Genomic DNA, 23,099 nt, shown 5'->3' with positions numbered 1-23,099 from the left:
TCGCCATACTTCTTTCGATTGATGTGTGTGAGTTTTGAAACATAACTGGTTATGGAACAGTATGCTCTGAACTATTTTCAATGCCTCTGGTCCGAACAAGATGTTCGGAAAAGTTCCATTTCTTGTTTAACTAACGCCGGATCTGCAATTTGCCTTTTAAATATTCCAAGGCTGTCAATTTTTGTAAATTGTTTTGGTCGCAAAGAAACAAGTTTTACAACGGTTCTCGATGCCCTCCTGAATATACAATTCATATCTTACAAACACTATGATCTTTGAGTGTGTCGGAAATCGGAGGGAGCGATGAACGGCGAATGTTTACATTGGAATTGAAGTTGATGTAATGTTTTGTACCACGATAACTCCCATTTCGGCCGGGTTGTTATGGTTCAGATTTTGTTGTTGAACAGTGATTGGGTGTTGTGTTCTACATAGTACAACGAGCTGCTGAGATGGCCAATTCTACAAAAGCTTCCAAGGTAGTATGATGCAATGATTTTTCTTATATTTCACTGTTGAAGCTACCTATGGTTGTAATAATATAATTTTGGTTAAGAACAGACTAAATAAAACTATTAGAAAGCTGGTGCTGTGGAGTGTAGCCACGGTATTTAAACACTTTTGAAAGGTACACAGAAAAGAAACAGAATTGGCTGTGCAGATCACTTACCTGCAGTACTGTCAAAGACCAAAATGTTGGAGTGTAAAGTTGATTGAAACCAAGGAAATACACACGTCTTTTTATTAACACTGCTCACTGTTTGGTCAGTAATTTGCAGCACTTGAGGGGCGTAATATGATACAAAGTTATGGTGCTGCAATGTTGTAAATATTTTATGAACACACCATTGAATTAATATGTAGTGCAAAAGACAGTAGGTGCAATGAAAGTTCAAGAGCTGTTTTCTGATGTATCATTCTTGTACATATGATGAACAAGTAAATTTGACTTTGTGTGAGAACTGGCAGTGCACATTGGTTTTAACATGAAAGTTGTGTACTTAATTGAAGTGGTCAGATGCAGGCCAGTGTTAATGCTTTGATTGAAAAATGATGGCATACCGGTTTCACTTGTTATTTAGGTGTTTTAAATTTTTTTCCTGGGGGTTTTATGAAATCATGTAAGAAAAGGCTATCTTTTCCTGGAACGTGTCAATACATAACTCAAAAAATGCAGATACAAATTTGATGATAATAATTCTTTTGATCAGCAATTGCAGGTTATGCTAACGAAGTGCAAGATATGAACTGTACCTATGCTAGTTACATCATAATACACATACAGATAATCTTTATAGAGACAAATTCAATGTATAGAGTTTTTAATAGTTGCACATGAAATGATATGGTCTAATGTATAAAGTTTTTAATAGTTGCACATGAAATGATATGGTCTATTATGTGATAAGTAATGTATTTTATTGGTGAGACATCAGTTGTTAACTCATCTAAATGCCTTAATTTCGTGTAAGTTGTGATTCAAAGTAATATGGCTTCTTCTGCTGGGTGAGGATGGAGTGGGTGAGTATTTGGAATGTGATTTTGTACAAACATATTTAAAAATCTGTATTATTATGCAGATGATGTGCATTAGAACCAATAGTAATAAAATAACAGCATTAATAGTACATAAAACAGTTAGAGACTCACAGTCAAAAATTATAGTGAACAACACATGCTAAGCAGTTATGATGACAACCAAAGAGCAACAGTAGAATGTCCTCTAGATGGATACATTAGATTTAAATTCGCAGAACATAGTACAAAAACACAGACAAAAATGTTTTAAAAATCTTGAGGATTCTTAAAATATTGTGTGGACAGAGGTGTTTTAATTTCAAATTTAAGTTAAAGATCAAATTTGAGGAAATTTTTTGGGAAGCTATGTAATGAATATTTTGGTGACTTAGGAGGCTGATCCAGTCACCCATAGATATCCATACATTTCAGGCTGAAGAATATTCATAGTTTCAACTGTCAGCTAATTTTCTAAACAGCTTTTCATGAGATATATGGAACTTTTATTAAATTATTTGTCACACATGATTTTCAGCTTTTCTGTCACTCTTTCATCTGTCAAAAAATACTGTGACCATTCCTGCCACCCTTGTTTGTGTTCAATCATTTTGCCTTCTTTGTCTGACCTGACCCTGATCCCACACAATGCTGCAATTTCCTGTAAGTGCTTAAAAGCAATATATTTGGTAAACAAACTGCAGTTTGCCAGTATCCTATATACACTACTGGCCATTAAAATTGCTACACCAAGAAGAAATGCAGATGATAAGCGGGTATTCATGGGACAAATATATTATACTAGAACTGACATGTGATTACATTTTCATGCAATTAGGGTGCACGAGAAATCAGTACCCAGAACAACCACCTCTGGCCGTAATAATGGCCTTGATACGCCTGGGCATTGAGTCAAACAGAGATTGGATGGCGTGTACAGGTACAGTTGCCCATGCAGCTTCAACACGATACCACAGTTCATCAAGAGTAGTGACTGGCGTATTGTGACGAGCCAGTTGCTCGGCCACCATTGAACAGACGTTTTCAGTTGGTGAGACATCTACAGAATGTGCTGCCCAGGGCAGCAGTCGAACATTTTCTGTATCCAGGAAGGCCTGTACAGGACCTGCAACATGCGATCGTGCATTATCCTGGTGAAATGTAGGGTTTCGCAGGGATCGAATGATAGGTAGAGCTACGGGTCACAACACATCTGAAATATAATGTCCACTGTTCAAAGCGCCGTTAATGCGAACAAGAGGTGAACGAGGCGTGTAACCAATGGCACCCCATACCATCACGCTGGGTGATAAACCAATATGGCGATGACGAATACATGCTTCCAATATGCATTCACCGTGATGTCGCCAAACACGGATGTGACCATCATGATGCTGTAAACAGAACCTGGATTCATCTGAAAAAATGACATTTTGCCATTCGTGCACCCAGGTTCGTCGTTGAGTACACCATCGCAGGTGCTCCTGTCTGTGATGCAACGTCAAGGGTAAACGCAGCCGTGGTCTCCGAGCTGATAGTCCATGCTGCTGCAGATGTCGTTGAACTGTTTGTGCAGGTGGTTATTGTCTTGCAAACGTCCCCATCTGTTGACTCAGGGATCGAGACGTGGCTGCACAATCTGTTACATCCTTGCAGATAAGATGCCTGTCATCTCAACTGCTAGTGATACGAGGCCGTTGGGATCCAGCACGGCGTTCCATATTACCCTCCTGAACCCACCGATTCCATATTCTGCTAACAGTCATTGGATCTCGACCAACACGAGCAGCAATGTCGCGATATGATAAACCTCAATCGTGATAGGTACAATCCGACCTTTATCAAAGTCGGGAATGTGATGGTACGCATTTCTCCTACTTACACAAGGCATCACAACAAAGTTTCACCAGGCAACGCCCGTCAACTGCTTTGTGTGTATGAGAAACCGGTTGGAAACTTTCCTCATGTCAGCACATTGTAGGTGTCGCCACCAGCGCCAACCTTGTGTGAATGCTCTGAAAAGCTAATCATTTGCATATCACAGTATCATCTTCCTGTCAGTTAAATTTCGCATCTGTAGCACGTCATCTTCATGGTGTAGCAATTTTAATGGCCAGTAGTATATAAACAAAAACTGCTATTTCGGTTACCTACACGTGAGCTTACGTGATAATTCTACTTCACTTATCTGTCCATTGTTACTTCCATTACAAGTCTGTTTATAAATGCAACTCATTTCTTATACAGTCAAGTGCTATTATATTTGTACATCCTATAAGACGTACAACACTGTATTACGAAGTAGTTATGAGTCATTGCTTTTGACTGACATTTTCTCAAGTTCTAATGGGGTAACACTATTTTTCTAAGGAGATAATATTTCCTCGTAGATAACTGTTTGATATACAAAACTCTGAGATGGCTCGAACTTCTTTCCAATGAATCATTCATATGTAATATGAACATCAATGGTCCTGTTGCATTTCTCTAACACTGCTTTCGCTTCTGCATTGATAGATGACACTCTATTGGGGATACCATGTTGAATTATGCATGGTAAGAAATTTTCAGTCTAATTATGATACTGGTTAATCAGTCCATAAAAATGTCTCGTATGTTATTGATGTCATTGAATCCACCTAGTTACCCTCTGTCCATAAGCATCAAGACATTGTTCATGGAAAAGCATGATTAAGGATTAACATGACAGGCTTATCCGACATAAAAAATAAAAATGAAAAACACTCAGAAATATTCAGCATGTAAGCTGCTTAACAACATGTACAAATAATTTTGCAATGTGAATGTAAAATGACTCGTTCCACATAACTACAATTTATCGTGCAAAATTATCAGTGGAACTAACTACATACTGGTGGACACAAATAACGTCATTTTGTTCCAGATAGATTGATCCCCGAAAACATTCTAGAATTCTAGTATAAATGGAAATGAGTGACAACATGGTTTTAGATGGGTGTGATCTGTGCTCTTTTCCAATTGGTGGTAAGTTTTCTTACTCAAGTTATCTGAAGAATATTATGGTCAAGAGTGGATTTAATCATAAATTTTGTATATAACTTGACAGGCACACTGTCAGGCCCTGGGAGATTTAAACTTTTTTAACACTACTAGTGCTACTTACTATGTCACTTATACACACATTGATACAGCAGCTGAATGCTGGAAACTATCCTTGATTTTTCTTTGATGGAACAAATAGTGAGATCCATTAAATTTTTGGCGTACTGCCACATACATTCTATTTTGTCTCCATATATTTCTGCTGTATAACTTTCAGCCAAAACATTAGGAGAATAAATATAATTTAAGTGTCTGCATTCCTGAAATTTAAACAAGCAGTCATTCCAAAATGCAATGATTGACGGATCAAGTCAGAATTCAACATTTTGGCCTTTGTTTCTGATGAACATTGGTCGCTGTCTGGTTGTGAAGTATCCACAAACAAATTTCCGTGCTCGTAGGGCTTTTGGAGAAACACCATGATAGTGTTGTATTCCAGTACTTATTGTAGTTTCACACATTGTCCTACTTGTCCTTTTGGTTAATGTTAGGCCTAATCTATATTTATATTTGTGCTACACTTTGTAACTGCAGTGCAGTAAACATCATTTCTTAAAGAAACTTCCTGGTATTGATTCTATGTCAAAGGGGGTCTGTATTCTGCCAGGTGTATATGTAAGTATGTGGAGTTTAACTGACTCTTCACTTGAGCCACAGTCCCACCACATGTTCTTTGCTCAAACTGAATGATTCTAGTAGCTGCCTGAGAAACGAGGTAGCCTCATGTTTTAATGAACATGATGACATTTTTGTTTATTTTTGTAGCCCTGTGTGCCTTGGTGCTCATTGTTGATACAGATTTGTCTTGATCAGTGAGCCAAGTCTCTATGTGAACATAATCAAAACAATATAGTATGAAACATACCTACAGATAGCTATGACCAGTCACTTATTTGGTCACAGCTGTCTGTAGTTATATGTAATTTAATATACAGTCATAGTGTTCAGTGATATCTATGATGGATAAGCTCAATTTCAAGTGGGTCCCTAGATCACCTTGTTTGTTGTTTATGATGAACAGTGTTGTGAACGATCTGTTCTGTGTAGATTTTTGGAAGCTTTTTGTATAATTAATGTGCACATTGGAGTGCTTCAATTATTCCATATATTTTCTGAAGTACAGATTGGCTTTTTAGCTTCTTCTGCTCCCAAAACTTTTTCAGCTTTCTGAAGTGGCTGATCTTCCTTCATCAGCTATGTTACTGTGTTTTGGTTTAAGCCTTATATCTCTGTTTCAAAGAATTGTCTGTTTTACTCTGTTTTTAATTTGTTGCATTGTTATTTGTAACTCTTATAATCATCCTGGACTTCTTTAAACCAGTTATTCTTAGTTTTATTTTTTTCAAAAGTAGTTGAATAACTTTTTGGTAGTCTTGATATATGGCAGAACACTTTGTTAAGTTGATTACTGATCTGATGATTCTTTGCTCTACTTTCTGGAGTTTGTTTGTTGTTAATTTGGTGTTCAACTTAAATAGTGTTTCAGTCTCATATGTTGCTTCAGGTTTAACAATGCTGTGGTAGTACTTGACTTTGGTGTTCACTGAGAGAGGAACCAAAATGCAGAGGTCATTCTGAGTAACCTGCCTGTCTTCATTTATGGTTTTATTGTCTACAACAAGTTGCCAGTTGGAATCTCACAGCCATTAAAAATCCCCAAGTATTTAAACACAAAATGAAAGAATACCTCCTTAGCCACTACTCCTACAGTTTATCTGAATATTTGGATTCACGAATGTAAATTCTCCTGTCTAATACTTACATTTCATTGTTCCTGATTTTGCCATTATAAAGACTGCTAATTCTGATCTGTGTAAAGTTAAAATGCTTTGTTTGAAATATTAGATAATAGTACCAGCTGAGTAGTATCAGAGGAGTAGTACTGTCTTTTTTAAAATTCTAACACACATGAATAATATAATATGGGAGTAATTACCTTAATTATTAGTTTGGGTACATTAGCACTTGTCATAATTTGTTTCTAGTATACTTTACAGAAGTAGCCAGCAATTGTTGCTTCTGCCTGTATAACTTGAACTGTTACACATCCCATCATTAGAGGACTGATGGAAAATGGTGTGTGAATGAATGAATGCCACCTCGTGACTGTCTTGTCAGAAATTTATGATCTCCCACTTCTTTGTTCCTCATAAATACAAGCAGCTATAAACACTACGCCACTTGCAAACACTTTTGACATCCATGCACAACTCTCTATCAATTGAAGCTTAATTTTGGTTGTTTCTCAACACCTTTTGCATTCAAAATCTAAACAACTACACAAATGTTGCAGTTGGAATTAGGGTCCAAAGGGAGCTCTCTTCCCAATGGCTGCCAAGCCAAGACTGAGTGTACCAGCAAGGTGTGCATGTGCTTGTTTGGAAATGTGGGAAGCACCATTTGCAACATCACATGGAAATGGCTGTATAACAGTTTTTCTGCGACCACATCATTTTTGAAGACTTTTCATTTCAGATTACTCTTGTTATTAATTCTGCTACTTGTATGACAGCATCTGCCTTTGTAACTGAGCAACTAATGAGTCTGACCATCCTGTGGAGAACCTATGTCCAATTCCTGCTACTTCCAGGGATTTTTCCAAGGTGGGAGTATGGGAACAGGGTGCACTCAGCCTCATAATGCCAATTGAGAATTAGCAGCTCCAAGGTGTAGGTAGCTGACAATGACCAGGAGAATGGTGTGCTGACCCTGTGTTCCACCACACTACATCCATATGACATCTCAAGGCAGAGGAAAGCAAAGTGGCTGTTCGGTATTGAATGGTCCTCTGAACACCAAGGGGCTGTACTTAACAAAAGTTACATTCCATTGCTGGGTGCCTCAAACATTTTGTTATTTGCTTTTGATTAACTGCACACAGCAGTGATTGGCTATTGAGCCATGACAATTTTTCTTGGAAGCTTGTATGAATTTAGCCCATCATGATGAGTGAGGTTCTATGTTTGAAACCATGTAGCTTATGTGAAAGTAAATGTTATCCAATTTCTCTCTTTCTGAGAGCGGTGTTTTTTTTGTATCCAAAAAGCCAATAGCTGGTTGCAATTTATTATATTGTGAGGTGTTCATTTAATGATTCTGATTGATTTGCAATGCAGTGAGAAGTCAGAGTATTGTACAAATATGTGGTCTTATGGCAATGTAAATGAATAAAATCTTCTAGGGTGTCCATCTCAAGTGATTGTATGTCCGTGAGCATTTTTCCAAACTCTCCTTGGAAATTTTGTCAGGTGATAAATGTGTGCCATATGCTTTTACTGATTTCATCCTTATACAGCTGTGGTGTCGGCTGTGATACCGCAACTGCTCTGCCCATTGCTATATAAGGTAATGTTTTTGTCCTGTGTCACATTAACCTCTATGGCGGCATTCCGTTCTATGAACAGCTGCAAATTGCCTTCTTTATTAACCACTATAGCTTCCTTCATTGTGCTAGCCCAGAAACTATTAGGCCTACATTATTTTTATGTGCAGGTACTTCATGAAATTGCTTGCCATATTTGTTTGTTATTACAACCATTCTTCAGAAGACTTCTCATATGTGGTTCAGTTGTTTTGGCTAGTTTGCATCATTGAGACTGTTTCCGCTCTATGAACCTAGATTCTTAGAACCCTCTGCTTGGGCTGAATGGTGGTGCTAACTGAAAGAATGTAGGTACATGTTCTTATGAGTAGCCTTTCTTTATCCACTGTGACTGAGACACTGATTGGGTTTTCAGTGAATCAAGGAGTCAAAGAAGGGTAAGGTAAAATCTTTTTCAATCTCTGTCCATGAAATGAAATGTTTCATCAACTGGTTAAACTACACATTAAGTTTTTAGTCTCTTCCAGTTCAGGAAAATGCTACAGAATATGAAAAAGGCAAGTGCATAACAATTTTCATTATTAAATTTGTGAGGAGTTCTGACTAATCACTTTTTATTTGTTTGTTAAGGGGAGCCGGAATGATGAAAATTACAAAATTAATGTTTTTTTTCATTATAAAATTATTTGGAGTTTTCTGAATAAAACAAATCAAATTTCACCATTCTAAGTGTGTTTTTTATCGCTGCAAAGTTGACGCACCGCATAAATGGTTGTAGCGACTTGGTGTGTCACCTCTGACGGCGCCGCTCGCTGGGCTGCAAGCAGGGTATCTTTGCGGAATTAGACAGTGTTTTGTTTTCCAACGTTGTATGGCTTTATCTCTGTGACAAGTGACTGTTCATATCGGTAAACATAAATGCTATACCATGTGTGTTGACTTACGGAATTTGCTTTGTGTTGTTTAGCTGTTCAATTTTGCATATTTGACGAATTTTGCTCGTACCTGTTTTATGTATTTGGTTTGTGGATGTCAGTATGCCCCGTTTCAGCAATCGAGTGTTTAAGGAAAGGCACAATGAGTGGAAGGAGAAATCTTTTGTTGTTTTGAAGGGAGATGCTGCTCAGACTGCTTCACCGACTACTCCAAATGAATGTGATAGAACTTATTCCAGCAAGAAACTTTGTGACAGCAAAGAAAAATTTGAAAACTATGAAAGTGACAGTAATGAAGTGAATGAAATAATTAACATTTCTTTGCTCTCTAATAATTTGAAACATAACGTATTCTGCTAAGTTTGCAAAGAAAGAGGACTGGAATTGAAAATAACTTCACGCATTGGTTTGGCATGTAAAATGTTATTGAAGTGTAACAAATGTGCTGCAGAAGTTTTGTTTTCTAATTCCAACAGTATTCCTCGTAGTGGTATTAGTGGAAAGAAGGTGTATGATGTAAATGATAGGCTAGTGTATGACTTGCATTGCATTGGCAAGGGGAGTGCTGCAGGGACAATGTTATGTGGAATTATGAACTTGCCAAAAGCACCAACCAAGTTAGGATTTTATAGTGAATTGGTGGGATCTTCTGCTGAAGATATTGCTCAAGCAACAATGAAGAAAGCAGTTGAAGAAGCTGTGACAGATAATGGGAATTGTAGAGATTTAACTGTTGCTTTAGATGGATAATGGAAACGTAGAGGTCATAAATATCTAAATGGAATTGTGACAGCTACCAGTGGAGACAGTTGCAAAGTATTTGATGTTGCTATTCTCTCAAAACATTGTAGATGTAAGGGCAATACCAAGGACGAACATAGTGAAAGTTGTGAAGCAAATTTTCACGGCACAAGTGGAGCGATGGAAGTAGAGGGAGTGAAAGCAATTTTTTCCAGATCACAGGAGTGGTATAATGTACAATACACTAACTATCTAGGAGATGGTGATTCTAAGGGATATAACGCTGTAGAGGAACTCAAACCTTATGGCACTGAAATTCACATTAAGAAACAGGAGTGTATTGGGCATGCACAGAAGCGCATGGGGGCTTGCTTGTGCAATCTAATCACCCAGAAGCTTAGTGATGGTAAGACTCTTGGAGGAAGAGGAAGATTGACAGATGAAGCAATTGATAGATTGCAGAGGTATTATGGGTGTGCAATTAGGCAAAATACAAGAAGCATTGAGCATATGAGGAGAGCAGTATGGGCATTATTTTTTCATACTGCATCAACAATGAGCACCCACAACATGCACTGTGCCCCACATGTGATGACTCATGGTGTAAGTATCAGTCAGGAAAGGAATATGCCCATAAAAACAGTTTGCCAAATGATGTAATTGATGTTATTAAGCCCGTATTCAGAGAGTTGTCACAGCCAAGTTTATTGGAAAAGTGTTTTCATGGGAATACACAAAATCCAAATCAAAGTGTAAATAATTTAATTTGGATTAGGATTCCCAAAAGAGTGTCTGTACAGATAAAAACATTGCATTTTGGAGTGTATGATGAAGTGGCAACATACAATGAAGGAAATTTTATCAAATTTGATGTGCTGAATAAAAAGGGAAGAAAAGACCAGTGAAAAGGAAACTAACACTGGAAAAAGAAGAGGATGCTGAAAATCCATCATATGAGGCAGGAATGTATTAAAAAAACTTTGGAAGCCATTTCCCATAATTTTAAAATTTTCATCTTTGATGAACATTTTCTCAAAAACTGCTAACAGCATATCAATGAAATTTATGCACAATGTTGTTTACTTCATTTCCTTCATTTTTATAACAAATTGTAAAAAAAATATTGTATAATTCAAGAGTTGTAGAAGAAAAAGTGCAAAATTTTAGGGAAAAATTAAGCATTTGTTTAAAAAAAACTGTAAAACAAAAACCAATAAATATTTCTTAACATGGCATTATAGCTTTGTAGAGAAATATTCACTGAACTTAGTCCAAATTTCAGAGCAATATGTTTAATGGTTTTAGAAAATATGTTCCTTTTATTTGCTAAAATTAACATGTAGGAGATGGATCGTTCCGGCTCCCCTTAAGTACTGGTTTATGAATAATTTTGCTATTAATCTTGTACTGCATAATACTTATCAGTTCGCTGAATTTCAAGAAAGTTTGTGTATTTGCAGGCTGATGATGCTAAAGAGCCCATTCCTAAGACACTGGGAAGCTCTCCTTATAGTGATGCAGTGTATCATGAGCTGTCGAGGTTAAACGGCCAGGTTAATAGAATGAACAAGCAGACACTAATACAGAAAATGAGGAGCCTACGACTGAGCACAGAAGGATCAACAGATGTTCTAAAAAAGCGCCTGAAGAATTATTATAAGAAAAGGAAGCTGGCTACAATCAATGTGACTTCTTCTCATAAACTTTACCCATATTATGTGATTGTAGATTTTGAAGCTACGTGTGAAGAAGTAAATCCACCAGATTATCCGTAAGTTAACAAGTCATCTTCTTTCCTGTACATTTCATTGTGAACCTTGGCCTCTTAAAACAGTTTTGTCAGTTACCATGATCCAACACTCTAGCAGCCCATTTTTGCAGGCCTCCCATGACTTATCTATCTATCTGGTCTTCAGTGGGGTTGATGGACCTCTGGATTTTCATCTTAACAGCCTCTTACTTACTTTCTTCCATATCACTCATCAGTGCCAAGTGCCCCGCCAATCACAATCTGGATGATTCCACTATTTGTGTGATATGTGGGTATCTAAAGTGTACAGTTCATGATTATACCCTCCTTCACAGCTTGGATCAACAATTTTTCGAATTACTTCTCTCTCTCTCTCTCTCTCTCTCTCTCTCTCTCTCTCTCTCTCTCTCTCTCTCTCTCTCTCTCTCCCCTCTCCCCCCCCCCCCCCACTCCCCCCCCCCCCCTCTCTCTCTCTCTCTCTCTCTCTCTCTCTCTCTCTCTCTCTCTCTCTCTCTCTCTCTCTCTCTCAAAGACATTTAGCATTCCAATATTGTTCGATGTTAGTGACCAAGTTCGAGGCATTACGGAAAATAATTTTTTTGGTACATGGTTTTATTCGAGGTGGGTGAGTGTCAGTCCCAGATATTTAGCCCAGTGTTATTGAGGGTGGTTTGTTCTTGTGGCAGCCATATATTTTGCTTCCTGTTAGTTGCTATGCAATCCCATATTCCTGCTGACTTGCTCAAGACAGAGTTCTTGTATCTATACTATGTCATCAGTATAAGTGAGTATCTGCACTGATTTATAAAAGATCATTCCCCTGTTCAGCAGGTTTGTGTTCCTCGTGACCTCCAAGGCAATGTGAAAAATGGAGACACGCCATCATACCTCCTTACTTTATATCTAGTGGATGAGACTCCATTACTCCCATTTTTATTCTATTCTACACCTCAATCACTGTCATTCTCACAAGCCTTAAAAATTTTCCAGGAGTTCTTAGTCCAGTCTAAGCACAGGACAATGGCAGTCTGACCAGGCTATCATATGCTAATGTGTAGTATATGAGGAATTGATGCATGTCAGTCCTGAATTCAATTGTCTTTTCTAAAATTTGCCTTAGGATAAAGCTGTGATCTGATATGATGAGTTCCCTGGTAGAAATCCACATTGGAGAACGTCAAATCAAACACCTTTCAGCTGTCTGATTTTCAAACTGTTATTGGGCTACCAGTTTCAGCGATATATTACGCCATCTCCGGGCTCCTGTGTACAGACAACAGTATGAAACAGATAACAAAAGCGGGTGGTGCAAGTCTTATATACAGTGGTAATGTGTAATAACATTACAATACCAAACTGTACAGGAAGTTACATCAAAGTTACAGATAAATTATGGAGTAAAATAAGAGAACAGTTGCACGCTGTATATCATAAACTAGGAGCAAAATATGTATGTCATACAATCGTAAAAAGAACCTACTAAGTGGTGGTCAATATTGCGTATGATGAATAGGTAATCACAGTGTAATGCTAATGCAATACGTGTGAAATGACTAGTGTAAAACAGTGTAGTCGTATCTGATGAATCCACAATGAAGGTGAACCATTTGATTCCATTTTGTCATATGCTAATAAAACATAAACCATTTTCTGAGGTGAACCCCTTATCATCATGTTCCATACACAAACAACTAATAAAACAAAAATATAAAGTTACATCAATATCATTTATCAATTACAGACTCATAAGATGCAAATTATTTAATGAAACATGTTTAGTAAACCAAACTATGAATCTATAACAGCAAAAATAATCAATTATTGACAGTATAATGTAAACTGATAGACAAAAAATTTGTTCAGTAAGTGGCACCAGGAGAACAGACACAAAAAGATTTAACTTTTACATGCTTTCGGAGCCAATGGCTCCTTTTTCCTTTGCCTTCAACTCTTCTGCCAGGAGGAGGAGCCACTGGCTCTGAAAGCTTGTAAAAGTTAAACCTGTGTGTGTGTGTGTGTGTGTGTGTGTGTGTGTGTGTGTGTGTGTGTGTGTGTGTGTGTGTGTGTCGTCCTGCCACCGCTTGATGAGTAGATTTTTTTATCTATCCATTTACATTAAACTATGAATGTAATGCAGTATACTGTAACAAATTCCCACTAAGCAGTAAGTTATTATGAAAGTGATAAGTCTGCTGGTAAGCAGACGTGTGGCTGGATGATATGCAAAACCATAAGCTATGAAGTAAGTCTAAGGAAAAGTACTGCAATACATGTGCATTATATAGAAAGACATTCATTTCAATCAGAACAACCAGACACGTATCTCTATATGTCGTGTAGCCTAGCGCTTAAGCTGGCGAAGAAAGGATAGTATGACCTTCGACAGAAAAGCCACCAGAACAGAATATACCATACAGTGTATAATATGTCAGTTGGTAGCTTTATGAGTAGATGGTTAATTGAGAATGTGGCTGTCAATGAATATACACTGTGTGATCAAAAGTATTCGGACACCTGGCTGTAAATGACTTACAAGTTCATGGCGCCCTCCATTGGTAATTCTGGAATTCGGTATGGTATTGGCCCACCCTTAACCTTGTGACAGCTTCCATTCTTCCAGGCATATGTTCAATCAGGTGCTGGAAGGTTTCTTGGGGAACGGCAGCCCATTCTTCACGGAGTGCTGCACTGAGGAGAGGTATCGATGTTGGTCGGTGAGGCCTGGCACGAAGTTGGCGTTCCAAAACATCCGAAAGGTGTTTTATAGGATTCAGGTCAGGACTCTGTGCAGGCCCGTACATTACAGGGATGTTTTTGTTGTGTAACCACTCCGCCACAGGCCATGCATTATGAACAGGTGCTCGATTGTGTCGAAAGATGCAGTCGCCATCCCCAAATTGCTCTTCAACAGTGGGAAGCAAGAAGGTGCTTAAAACATCAATGTAGGCCTATGCTGTGATAGTGCCACACAAAACAACAAGGGGTGCAAGCCCCCTCCATGAAAAACACGACCATACCATAACACCACAGCTTCCAAATTTTGCTGTTGGCACTACATACGCTGGCAGATGACGTTCACCGGGCATTCACCATACCCACACCCTGCCATCATATCGCCACATTGTGTATTGTGGTTTGTCACTCCACACAACAGTTTTCCGCTGTTTGATTGTTCAATGTTTACGCTCCTTACACCATGGGAGGTGTCGTTTGTCATTTATCGGTGTGATGTGTGGCTTACGAGCAGCCGCTTGACCATGAAATCCAAGTTTTCTCATCTCCCACCTAACTTTCATAGTACTTGCAGTGGAGCCTGATGCTGTTAAGAATTCCTGTGTGATGGTGTGGATAGTTAGGAGGTGAGGTACTGACGGAATTAAAGCTGTGAGGGCGGGTCGTGAGTCATGCTTAGGTAGCTCAATTGGTAGAGCACTTGCCTACGAAAGGGTCCCGAGTTCGAGTCTCACTCCGGCACACAGTTTTAATCTGCCAGCAGGTTTCAAGTCTGGATAGATGTCTGCCTATTACACATTACGACCTCTTCAACTGTTGGTGGTCTCTGTCAGTCAACAGAAGAGGTCAGTCTGTACGCTTTTGTGCTGTATGTGTCCCTTCACGTTTCCACTTCACTATCACATCGGAATCAGTGGACCTAGGGATGTTTAGGAGTTTGGAAATCTCGCGTACAAACATATGACACAAGTGACACCCAGTCACCTGACCATATTCGAAGTCTGTGAGTTCTGTGGAGCACCCCATTCTGCTCTCTCACAATGTCTAATGACTACTGTGGTCGCTGATATGGAGTACCTGGCAGTAGGTGACAGCACAATGCCCCTAATACGAAAAACATACATTTTTGGTGGTGTCCGGATACTATTGATCACATAGTGTACCAGAACACTGCAATCTGAATAAACACCCATGTCAACTAATAAAAGTAGAAGTCACATGGAAAAGAACACTCATCATGTACCATGAAATCAATGTAAAGAGGGAAGAACTCACAACACTAACACCATAATGCCAACAAATGTGGTGTAACAACCATCATGGTTACATGTCGAAGAATGAAAGTAAGCAATTAGGTCAAGGCAACATTAACTTAAGTCTTACATGGCTTGTGAAAAATCTAGGAAGGTACAATAAACTAACACCATCTGCACTATTTCAAGAATCTAACTGCATGATTGTAGAGCAGTCTAGAGAAATGATGTTACAGACTTTGTAAGGAATATGTGTAAAGAGATATTCCTGTACATGTTGAAGACCAGTAAAACAATATCGTGTGTAGTTACATGTTTATTGTACGAAATTATTAGCAAGAAGTACAACAGTCAAACTACGGTTATGTATTCCTTGTTGAGCGGTGTCTCATATACAGTACACATGAAACCATTGCACTCAGTACTGAGTCATAACCAGGAAACTATGTTAATGTATTCTAATATACAGGTAAACACAAATGTAAAGTAGAACCCCATTTTAATTATCAATGAACAAAATGATAAAAAATTTAAAACTTACAATCTTTTGTACATTAGTCTACAACCATACTTGGGGAACCAAGCCTGTGTATCTCAAGTAGATCAATCCTGGAATGTACAAACAAGGCTGTTCGAAGGAAAAACACTGACTATTGAAAGTCGAGAAGCAAGGGCATACTCTCACCCAGAAACTAAAACTGCTAGGGAGTCAACATGAACAGTTGTGTAAAAAGATAAGAAAATGAGCATATCAGTAAAACATAAGCAGTCTCAGTGCGCCTATCCAGATCAGCATATAAACAATTTTGTCAGCAACTGGTAGGTCAGCTGTGGCATAGAATAGCAGAATCTAGTCAAGAGTGTTAGATCTAACAAGGCCCCCCCCCTCCCTCCTCCCAGCACCACCACAACCTTAAGGAGCCCGTAACAGTTGAGGACATGTCATTACTAATCACAGTGGTGCATAAAGGATAGAAGGAAATATTACGTGATAACTTGTGACAGCAGTATGGTCAATACAATTCAAATATAAAAGGTTAATGGAAGTAGCACATACATTAATGTTAATTATATTACATATAGTTCAAATGAATTAGTGCTGTGGCAGCGTATCAGTGGGAACACACGAATAAGTGTGTAACTAAATGATAATTTGTATATGATAGAGGCAAATACCATGTAGTAGAAAAACCACAGAAAACGACTACACAGTGAGAGATCGCCACAAATAATTATTTATAGTCAGAACATCCGGCTATTCAAGTATGTCATGTGCAAACATTGCTGCATCCCTAATTGCATGAAATGAGAATTCGAATGCAGTTACCTAAACATCTACCATCCTTACCCATACTGTAGTCGTCATACTTCTACTGAAGAATGAGGAAGTAGAATTGGAAAAAATCAAGACTATGAAAGTACATATTGTCAGTAAAACTGTACTCATTATACTTCTAATGAAGAAAGGAAAGAATAACAAAGAGGCATAATACAAAATCCCAGTACTTTGAAGGTGCATGTTGTCAACAAACTGAGTGATATATGCTCAAAAGCACTGTAGTAGTTATGCACCAAAACCTTACATTAAAAATATGTGAAAAAGCAACATACGAATGAAAGCTTTCCCTGACCAAGGTGTAGGAAAATGGAAATGAGCTTATGGCATCGTTGGCTTTGAGGCCCCATCTGGGGAAGTTCGGCCGCCAAGTGCAAGTCGTATTTCAGTTGACACCGCATTTGGTGACTTGCGCGCTGGTGATGAGGATGAAATGATGATGAGGACAGCACAACACCCAGTCCCTGAGCAGAGAAAATCTCCAACCCAGCTGGGAATGGAACCCGGGCCTGCTTGCATGGGAAGCGAGAACGTTACCACCCAGCTAAGCAGGTGGCCGAGGTGTAGGAAGATTCCAACTGCGGTTCCAGTTAAAATAGGTGCCAGCAGACAAGAGTGATATCTGTAGATTTCTGTCCAAAAAAAAAAAATGAGACATAGAAAGTAGCAAATGAAAGGAGACAACTCAAGTAACTACAAAAGATAGAAAATAACGCATGTACCTACAGTTTTGTATATTATCACTGTATATAAAACCTGCACCACCCACATTTGTTATATGTTTCGTACTGTTACCATTTTTTCTGCACACGAGGCAGAAGATGACATAATATATCGCTCAAACTGGTAGCCCAATAAAATAACAGTTTGAAAATTAGGTGGCTGAATGGTGTTTGATTTGACATTCTGACTGAATAGCCGAGGTTCTGCAACCATCTCTGAAAAGATGGACATACAGAAATCCACATTGGTATGAGCCAGTCTCTCTTTGAGCAGTTAGGAGGAAACGATCAAACAGTATGCTGGAGAATACTTATCCCAAGTTTATCAGTGTAATTCCTCATTAGTTGTCACACTTCTTCTTTCTTGTGTATAACTTGTCCTTCATTGCAGGGGCATTTCCTCCTCTTCCCATACTGAAATGGGCAGCTTTAAGAGAACCAAGGTAGCAAGTTACATGTTATTGTTGTGGTCTTCGGTCCAGAGACTGGTTTGATGCAGCTCTCCATGCTACTCTATCCTGTGCAAGCCTCTTCATCTCCGAGTAACTGCTGCAACCTACATCCCTCTGAATATGCTTACTGCATTCACCTCTTGGTCACCCTCTATGATTTTTAACCCCCCCCCTCCCCCTCCCCACCCGCCACACTTCCCTCCAGTGCTAACTAAATTGGTGATTCCATGATGCCTCAGACTGTGTCCTACCAACCGGTCCCTTCTTGTAGTTAAGTTGTGCCACAAATTACCCTTCTCTCCAGTTCTGTTCAGTACCTTCTATTTAGTTCCGTGATCTATCCCTCTAATCTTCAGCACTCTTCTGTAGCACCACATTTCAAAAGCTGCGGTTCTCTTTTTGTCTGAACTGTTTATCGTTCATGTTTCACTTTCATATATGGCCACACTCAATATGAATACTTTCTGAGAGGACTTCCCGATACTTAAATCTAGACTAGACATTAAAAAATTTCTCTTCATCAGAAATGCTTTTATTGCCATTGCATATTTTATATCCTCCCTACAATTTATATCCTCTCTACTTCGACCATCATCAGTTATTTTGCTTCCCAAATAGCAAAACTAATTTACTCCTTCTAAGAGTCTCACTTTCTAATCCAATTCCCTCAGCATCTCTTGACTTAATTCGACTACATTCCATTATCCTGGTTTTGCTTTTGTTGATGTTCGTCTTATATCCTCCTTTCAAGATACTGTCCATTCCATTCAGCTGCTCATCCAAGTCCTTTGCTGTCTCTGACAGAATTACAATGTCATCGGCGAACCTCAAAGTTTTTATTTCTTCTCCATGGATTTTAATACCTACTCCAAATTTTTCTTTTGTTTCCTTTGCTGCTTGCCCAATATAGTGATTGAATAACATCGGGGAGAGGCTACAACCCTGACTCACTCCCTTCCCAACCACTGCTTCCCTTTCCTGTCCCTAAACTCTTCTAACTGCCGTCTGGTTTCTGTACAAATTGTAAATAGCCTTTCGCTCCCTGTATTTTACCCCTATCACCTGTGGAATTTGAAACAGAGTATTCCAGTCAACATTGTCAAAAGTTTTCTGTAGGTCTACAAATGTTATAAATTTAGGTTTGCCTTTCCTTAACCTATCTTGTATGAGAAGTCGTAGGGTCAGTATTGCCTTGCGTGTTCCTACATTTCTCCAGCATCCGAACTGATCTTCCCCGAAGTTGCTTCTACCAGTTACCATTCTGCTGGAAAGGATTCATGTTAGTTTTTAGGAACCATGACTTATTAAAGTGATAATTCAGTAATTTTCATACCTATCAGCACATGCTTTCTTTATAATTGGGATTATTATAGCCTTCTTGAAGTCTGAAGGTATTTTGCCTGTCTCCTACATCTTGTTCACCAGATGAAAGAGTTTTGTTATGTCTGGCTCTCGTAAGGCTATCAGTAGCTCTAACAGAATGTTGTCTACTTCCAGGGCCTTGTTTCAACGTAAGTCTGTCAGTGCTTTCTCAAATTCTTCTTGCAGTATCACATAGCTCCCTTCTCATCTTCCCCTATGTCCTCTTCCATTTCCATAATATTGCCCTCAAGTAGTTCTCCCTTGTATAGACCCTCTATGTACTTCTTCCACGTTTGTGCTTTCCCTTCTTTGCTTAGGACTTTGTTTCCATCTGATCTCTTGGTATTCATACAGGTGATTCTCTTTTCTCCAAAGGTCCCTTTGATTGTCCTGTAGGCAGTATGTGTCTCATTCCTAGTGATATATGCTTCTACATCCTTACATTTGTCTTCTAGCCATTCCTGCATAGCCATTTTGCATTTCCTGTCGTTTTTTTAGATGTTTGTATTCCTTTTTGCCCGCTTCATTTATTATGTTTTTTCCTTTCATCAATTAAATTCAGTGTCTCTTGTGTTACCCAAAGATTTCTACAAGCCCTCGTCTTTTTACCTACTTGATCCTCTGCTGCCTTCACTATTTCATCTCTCATAGTTACCCATTCTTCTTCTTACGGTATTTATTTCCCCTGTTCTTGTCAGTCATCCCCAAATGCTCCCTCTGAAACCCTCTACAACCCCTGGTTCTTCCACTTTATCCAGGTCCCATCTCCTTAAATTCCTGCTTTTTTGCAGTTTCTTAAGTTTTAATCTACAGTTCATAACCAGTAAACTGTGGTCAGAGTCCACATTTGCCCCTGGAAATGTCTTACAATTTAAAATCGGATTCCTGAATCTCTGTCTAACCATTATATAATCAATCTGAAACTGTCCTATGTCTCCATGTGTTTTCATGTATATATCCTTCTCTCATGATTCTTAAACCAAGTGTTAGCTATGATTAAATTATGCTCTGTGCAAAATTCTGCTAGGCGGCTTCCTCTTTCATTCCTTTCCCCCAGTCCCTATTCACCTACTACTTTTCCTCCACTCCCTTTTCCTACATTTCCTCAGTCTCCTCCTCATCTGCAGTGCTAGTTCGCATATAAACTTGTACTACTGTGGTGGGTGTGGGCTTCATGTCTATCTTGGCTACAATAATGCATTCATAGTGGCTTGCGTTTCTGTTCATTTTACTCATTATTAAACCCACTCGTGCATTACCCCTATTTGATTTTGTATTTATAACCTCGTATTCACCTGACCTGTTCCTCCTGCCACCCAACTTCTCTAATTCGCTACATAATAAGTTTTAAAAGTTTTATTTCTCCCATGCAAAAATTTATTTTTATTTTATCTGACAAACTTCTGCAGTTCATCTCTTAATCTTTCCTGTCTTTAGAACCCTTTATAAAGTACCTGCTATAAATCCATCTCATAGAAGCAGAATGGTTTTATTTGTTTTAGATGGTATTGGAATGTTAAATTGTTTGTGCCTAACTTAGCAACTTGTCCTGTGCCTGTCCAGGAACTGAAATATTTGGCAGATGATTTATGTGCTTTCTGTTACGAGTCCTACAAACATCAAGATACAGTAACTCTTTTGCATGTGCATCACTCAGTCTTTTTTTTTGTCACGGAATTTGTATAGGCTGCATAAAGGCTTCTTCATGATGGTCACTGCACACATGATAAAATGATTATATAAGTTCTAACAGATTAGATGAACCCTGGCTGATTAGTAGTCGTCAGTCAAGACAGTTCAACCACTTTTGAAGTGAGATTGTCTTGGCAGAGACAGAACCAGTTGAATTTCACATATGAATCAGGCAGCATTGGTGCTGGGGTGGGGGTGGGGGGCTGAGGCGATGGTTTGAAGTAGGTATTATGAGAAACAGTTGTTTCACATTGCCAACACTGGGTGCTTATGACATGGCAAAGTGAGTAGTCTGTCTCCAGCTGATTATTTGTAAAGGCAGCAAATTTCCATAATGAAGCTGACAGTGCTAATTTAAATTTTATTAAAGTACTGACAGCTAAAACATCTCTTGGAATATACAATATTATTAAAAGATAGTTGCTGCTCACCATATAGCGGAGATGCTGAGTCGCAGATAGGCACAACAAAAAAGTGTCATAAAAAGGAAGTTTTCGGCTGACAAGACATTTGTCAAAAATAGATCTCTCTCTCTCTCTCTCTCTCTCTCTCTCTCTCTCTCTCTCTCACACACACACACACACACACACACACACACACACACACACACACACACACACACACGACTGCCGTCTCTGGCAGCTGAAGTGACACTGGGAGCAGCAGCAGCAGCAGCAGCAGCAGCAGTAGTAGTAGTAGTAGTAGTAGTAGTAGTAGTGCCTGTTGGGAGAGGCAACTGGGCGGGTGTGTGGAGGAGGCTGGGGTGGGGAGAGGGAGGAATAGCAGGGTAGGGGTGGGGGACAGTGAAGTGCTGCTGGCGAGCATTGCAGGGACGAGGTGGATAGAGGGTAGGGCAGCTAGGTGCAGTTGGGAGGTTAGATGGAGGCCAGGGGAGAGGTGATGGTGGGGGGGGGGGGGGGTAGGGGGGTTAGTGGAAAAGGAGAGAAGTAAAAAGGCTGGGTGCATTGGTACAATAGAGGGCTGTGTAGTACTGGATGTTTGAGGACAATGACTAACAAAGGCTGAGGATACAGTGATTTGCGAATTGTGTTATATATATTCATAAATACTAGGGGGTATTGTCTGTTGCCAAAACCTCCTCTTTGAATCTAATAAACATTCGAAAATGCCTTTCTTCAATGGAAACTGTCGCACATGAAAAACGGGGTGCTTTGAAGATTATATTCATAGCACAGATATGTAAACTTATTTTTTGCATATCAGAGATTGCTTAAAAGTGATCTCTGCCTCCTGCCTGTCATGTCTATAACACTTTATTTCGTGGTGTCTGAAGCTGATAAGAGGACTATCCAGGAAGTTACCTCTGTTTTCATGTTGGATGGGAAATAGAAGGGGAACAGAACAGTCATTACACTGACTCACACCGTAAGTCGGTGTAACTTTAAATGCGAACATTTTTAGGTTAGGCTTTACCATGACTGTTACTGACATTAAATGAAACAACAAGTTTACTGTTACCAGTCACCGTTTTATTTTTTCCATGACGCGTTTCGAAGGTTTAAACCTCCATCATCGGGTGGATTTACATTAGTTAGTATTACATATGTGTGTATGTTGTGTTACGACATTTGGAGGAACTTGTGGCACTGCCTAGTGGAGAAACAAGACACTATTTCAGAATATGGTTTTGGATAACTTTTGGCAAAAAATTAAACTGATATTTAATGGTAAACTTTAATAATGTATGTATGTATGATTTTACTGCTGTAGCCAATATGATCATTGTAATTCAAGCCTGTAACATTTTACCTAATTGTTATTAGCAAGTATGAAGTTTAAGCCATTTTAACATTTCACCTGATTGCATAAACGAGTACGAATGTTTAGCTGTTTTAACCTTTCAAAATTGGATTTATATACCACCTGAAGTACACACACATATATTTGACACCTCAAAACAAACACCTCCAAATGGTTTAATCGATTATTCTGTAATAATGTTGTTACAATGTATATTCTTTGCACTTTGCGATTATGTCTTCTCTTCTGCTGTACGAACCTTGCACCCAGCTGATTCCAGACGCCCTATTTGTTTACAAATGTGGCAGTATACATGTGAAGTGTTATGACAGAAAAAGGAACCTGTGACCACTGGAGGTACTCTAGTTTACTTATTAAAGTTTACCATTAAATATCAGTTTAAATTTTTTTTGTCAAAAGTTATCCAAAACCATATTCTGA

The 23,099-nt window shown here is 38.8% G+C and overlaps 1 protein-coding gene across 3 annotated transcripts in view; it reads left to right on the top strand.

Annotated features, from left to right (window-relative positions):
• The first annotated feature begins 253 nt into the window (after positions 1 to 253).
• LOC124794971 (3'-5' exoribonuclease 1-like) overlaps positions 254 to 23,099 on the top strand; it is a 109,224-nt gene continuing 86,378 nt past the window's right edge. For all 3 annotated transcript variants that reach the window (XM_047258701.1, XM_047258700.1, XM_047258699.1), the window contains exons 1-2: positions 254 to 479; positions 11,058 to 11,368. In XM_047258701.1, the coding sequence (XP_047114657.1) occupies positions 453 to 479; positions 11,058 to 11,368 (338 nt within the window). In that variant the 5' untranslated portion in view covers positions 254 to 452. The remainder of the gene's footprint in view (positions 480 to 11,057; positions 11,369 to 23,099) is intronic.

Source organism: Schistocerca piceifrons, chromosome 4, assembly GCF_021461385.2.
Source record: "Schistocerca piceifrons isolate TAMUIC-IGC-003096 chromosome 4, iqSchPice1.1, whole genome shotgun sequence".
Taxonomy (NCBI): Eukaryota; Metazoa; Arthropoda; class Insecta; order Orthoptera; family Acrididae; genus Schistocerca; species Schistocerca piceifrons.
The sequence above is the reverse complement of the archived record's forward strand: the minus strand, read 5'-3'. Positions and strand labels throughout refer to the sequence as shown.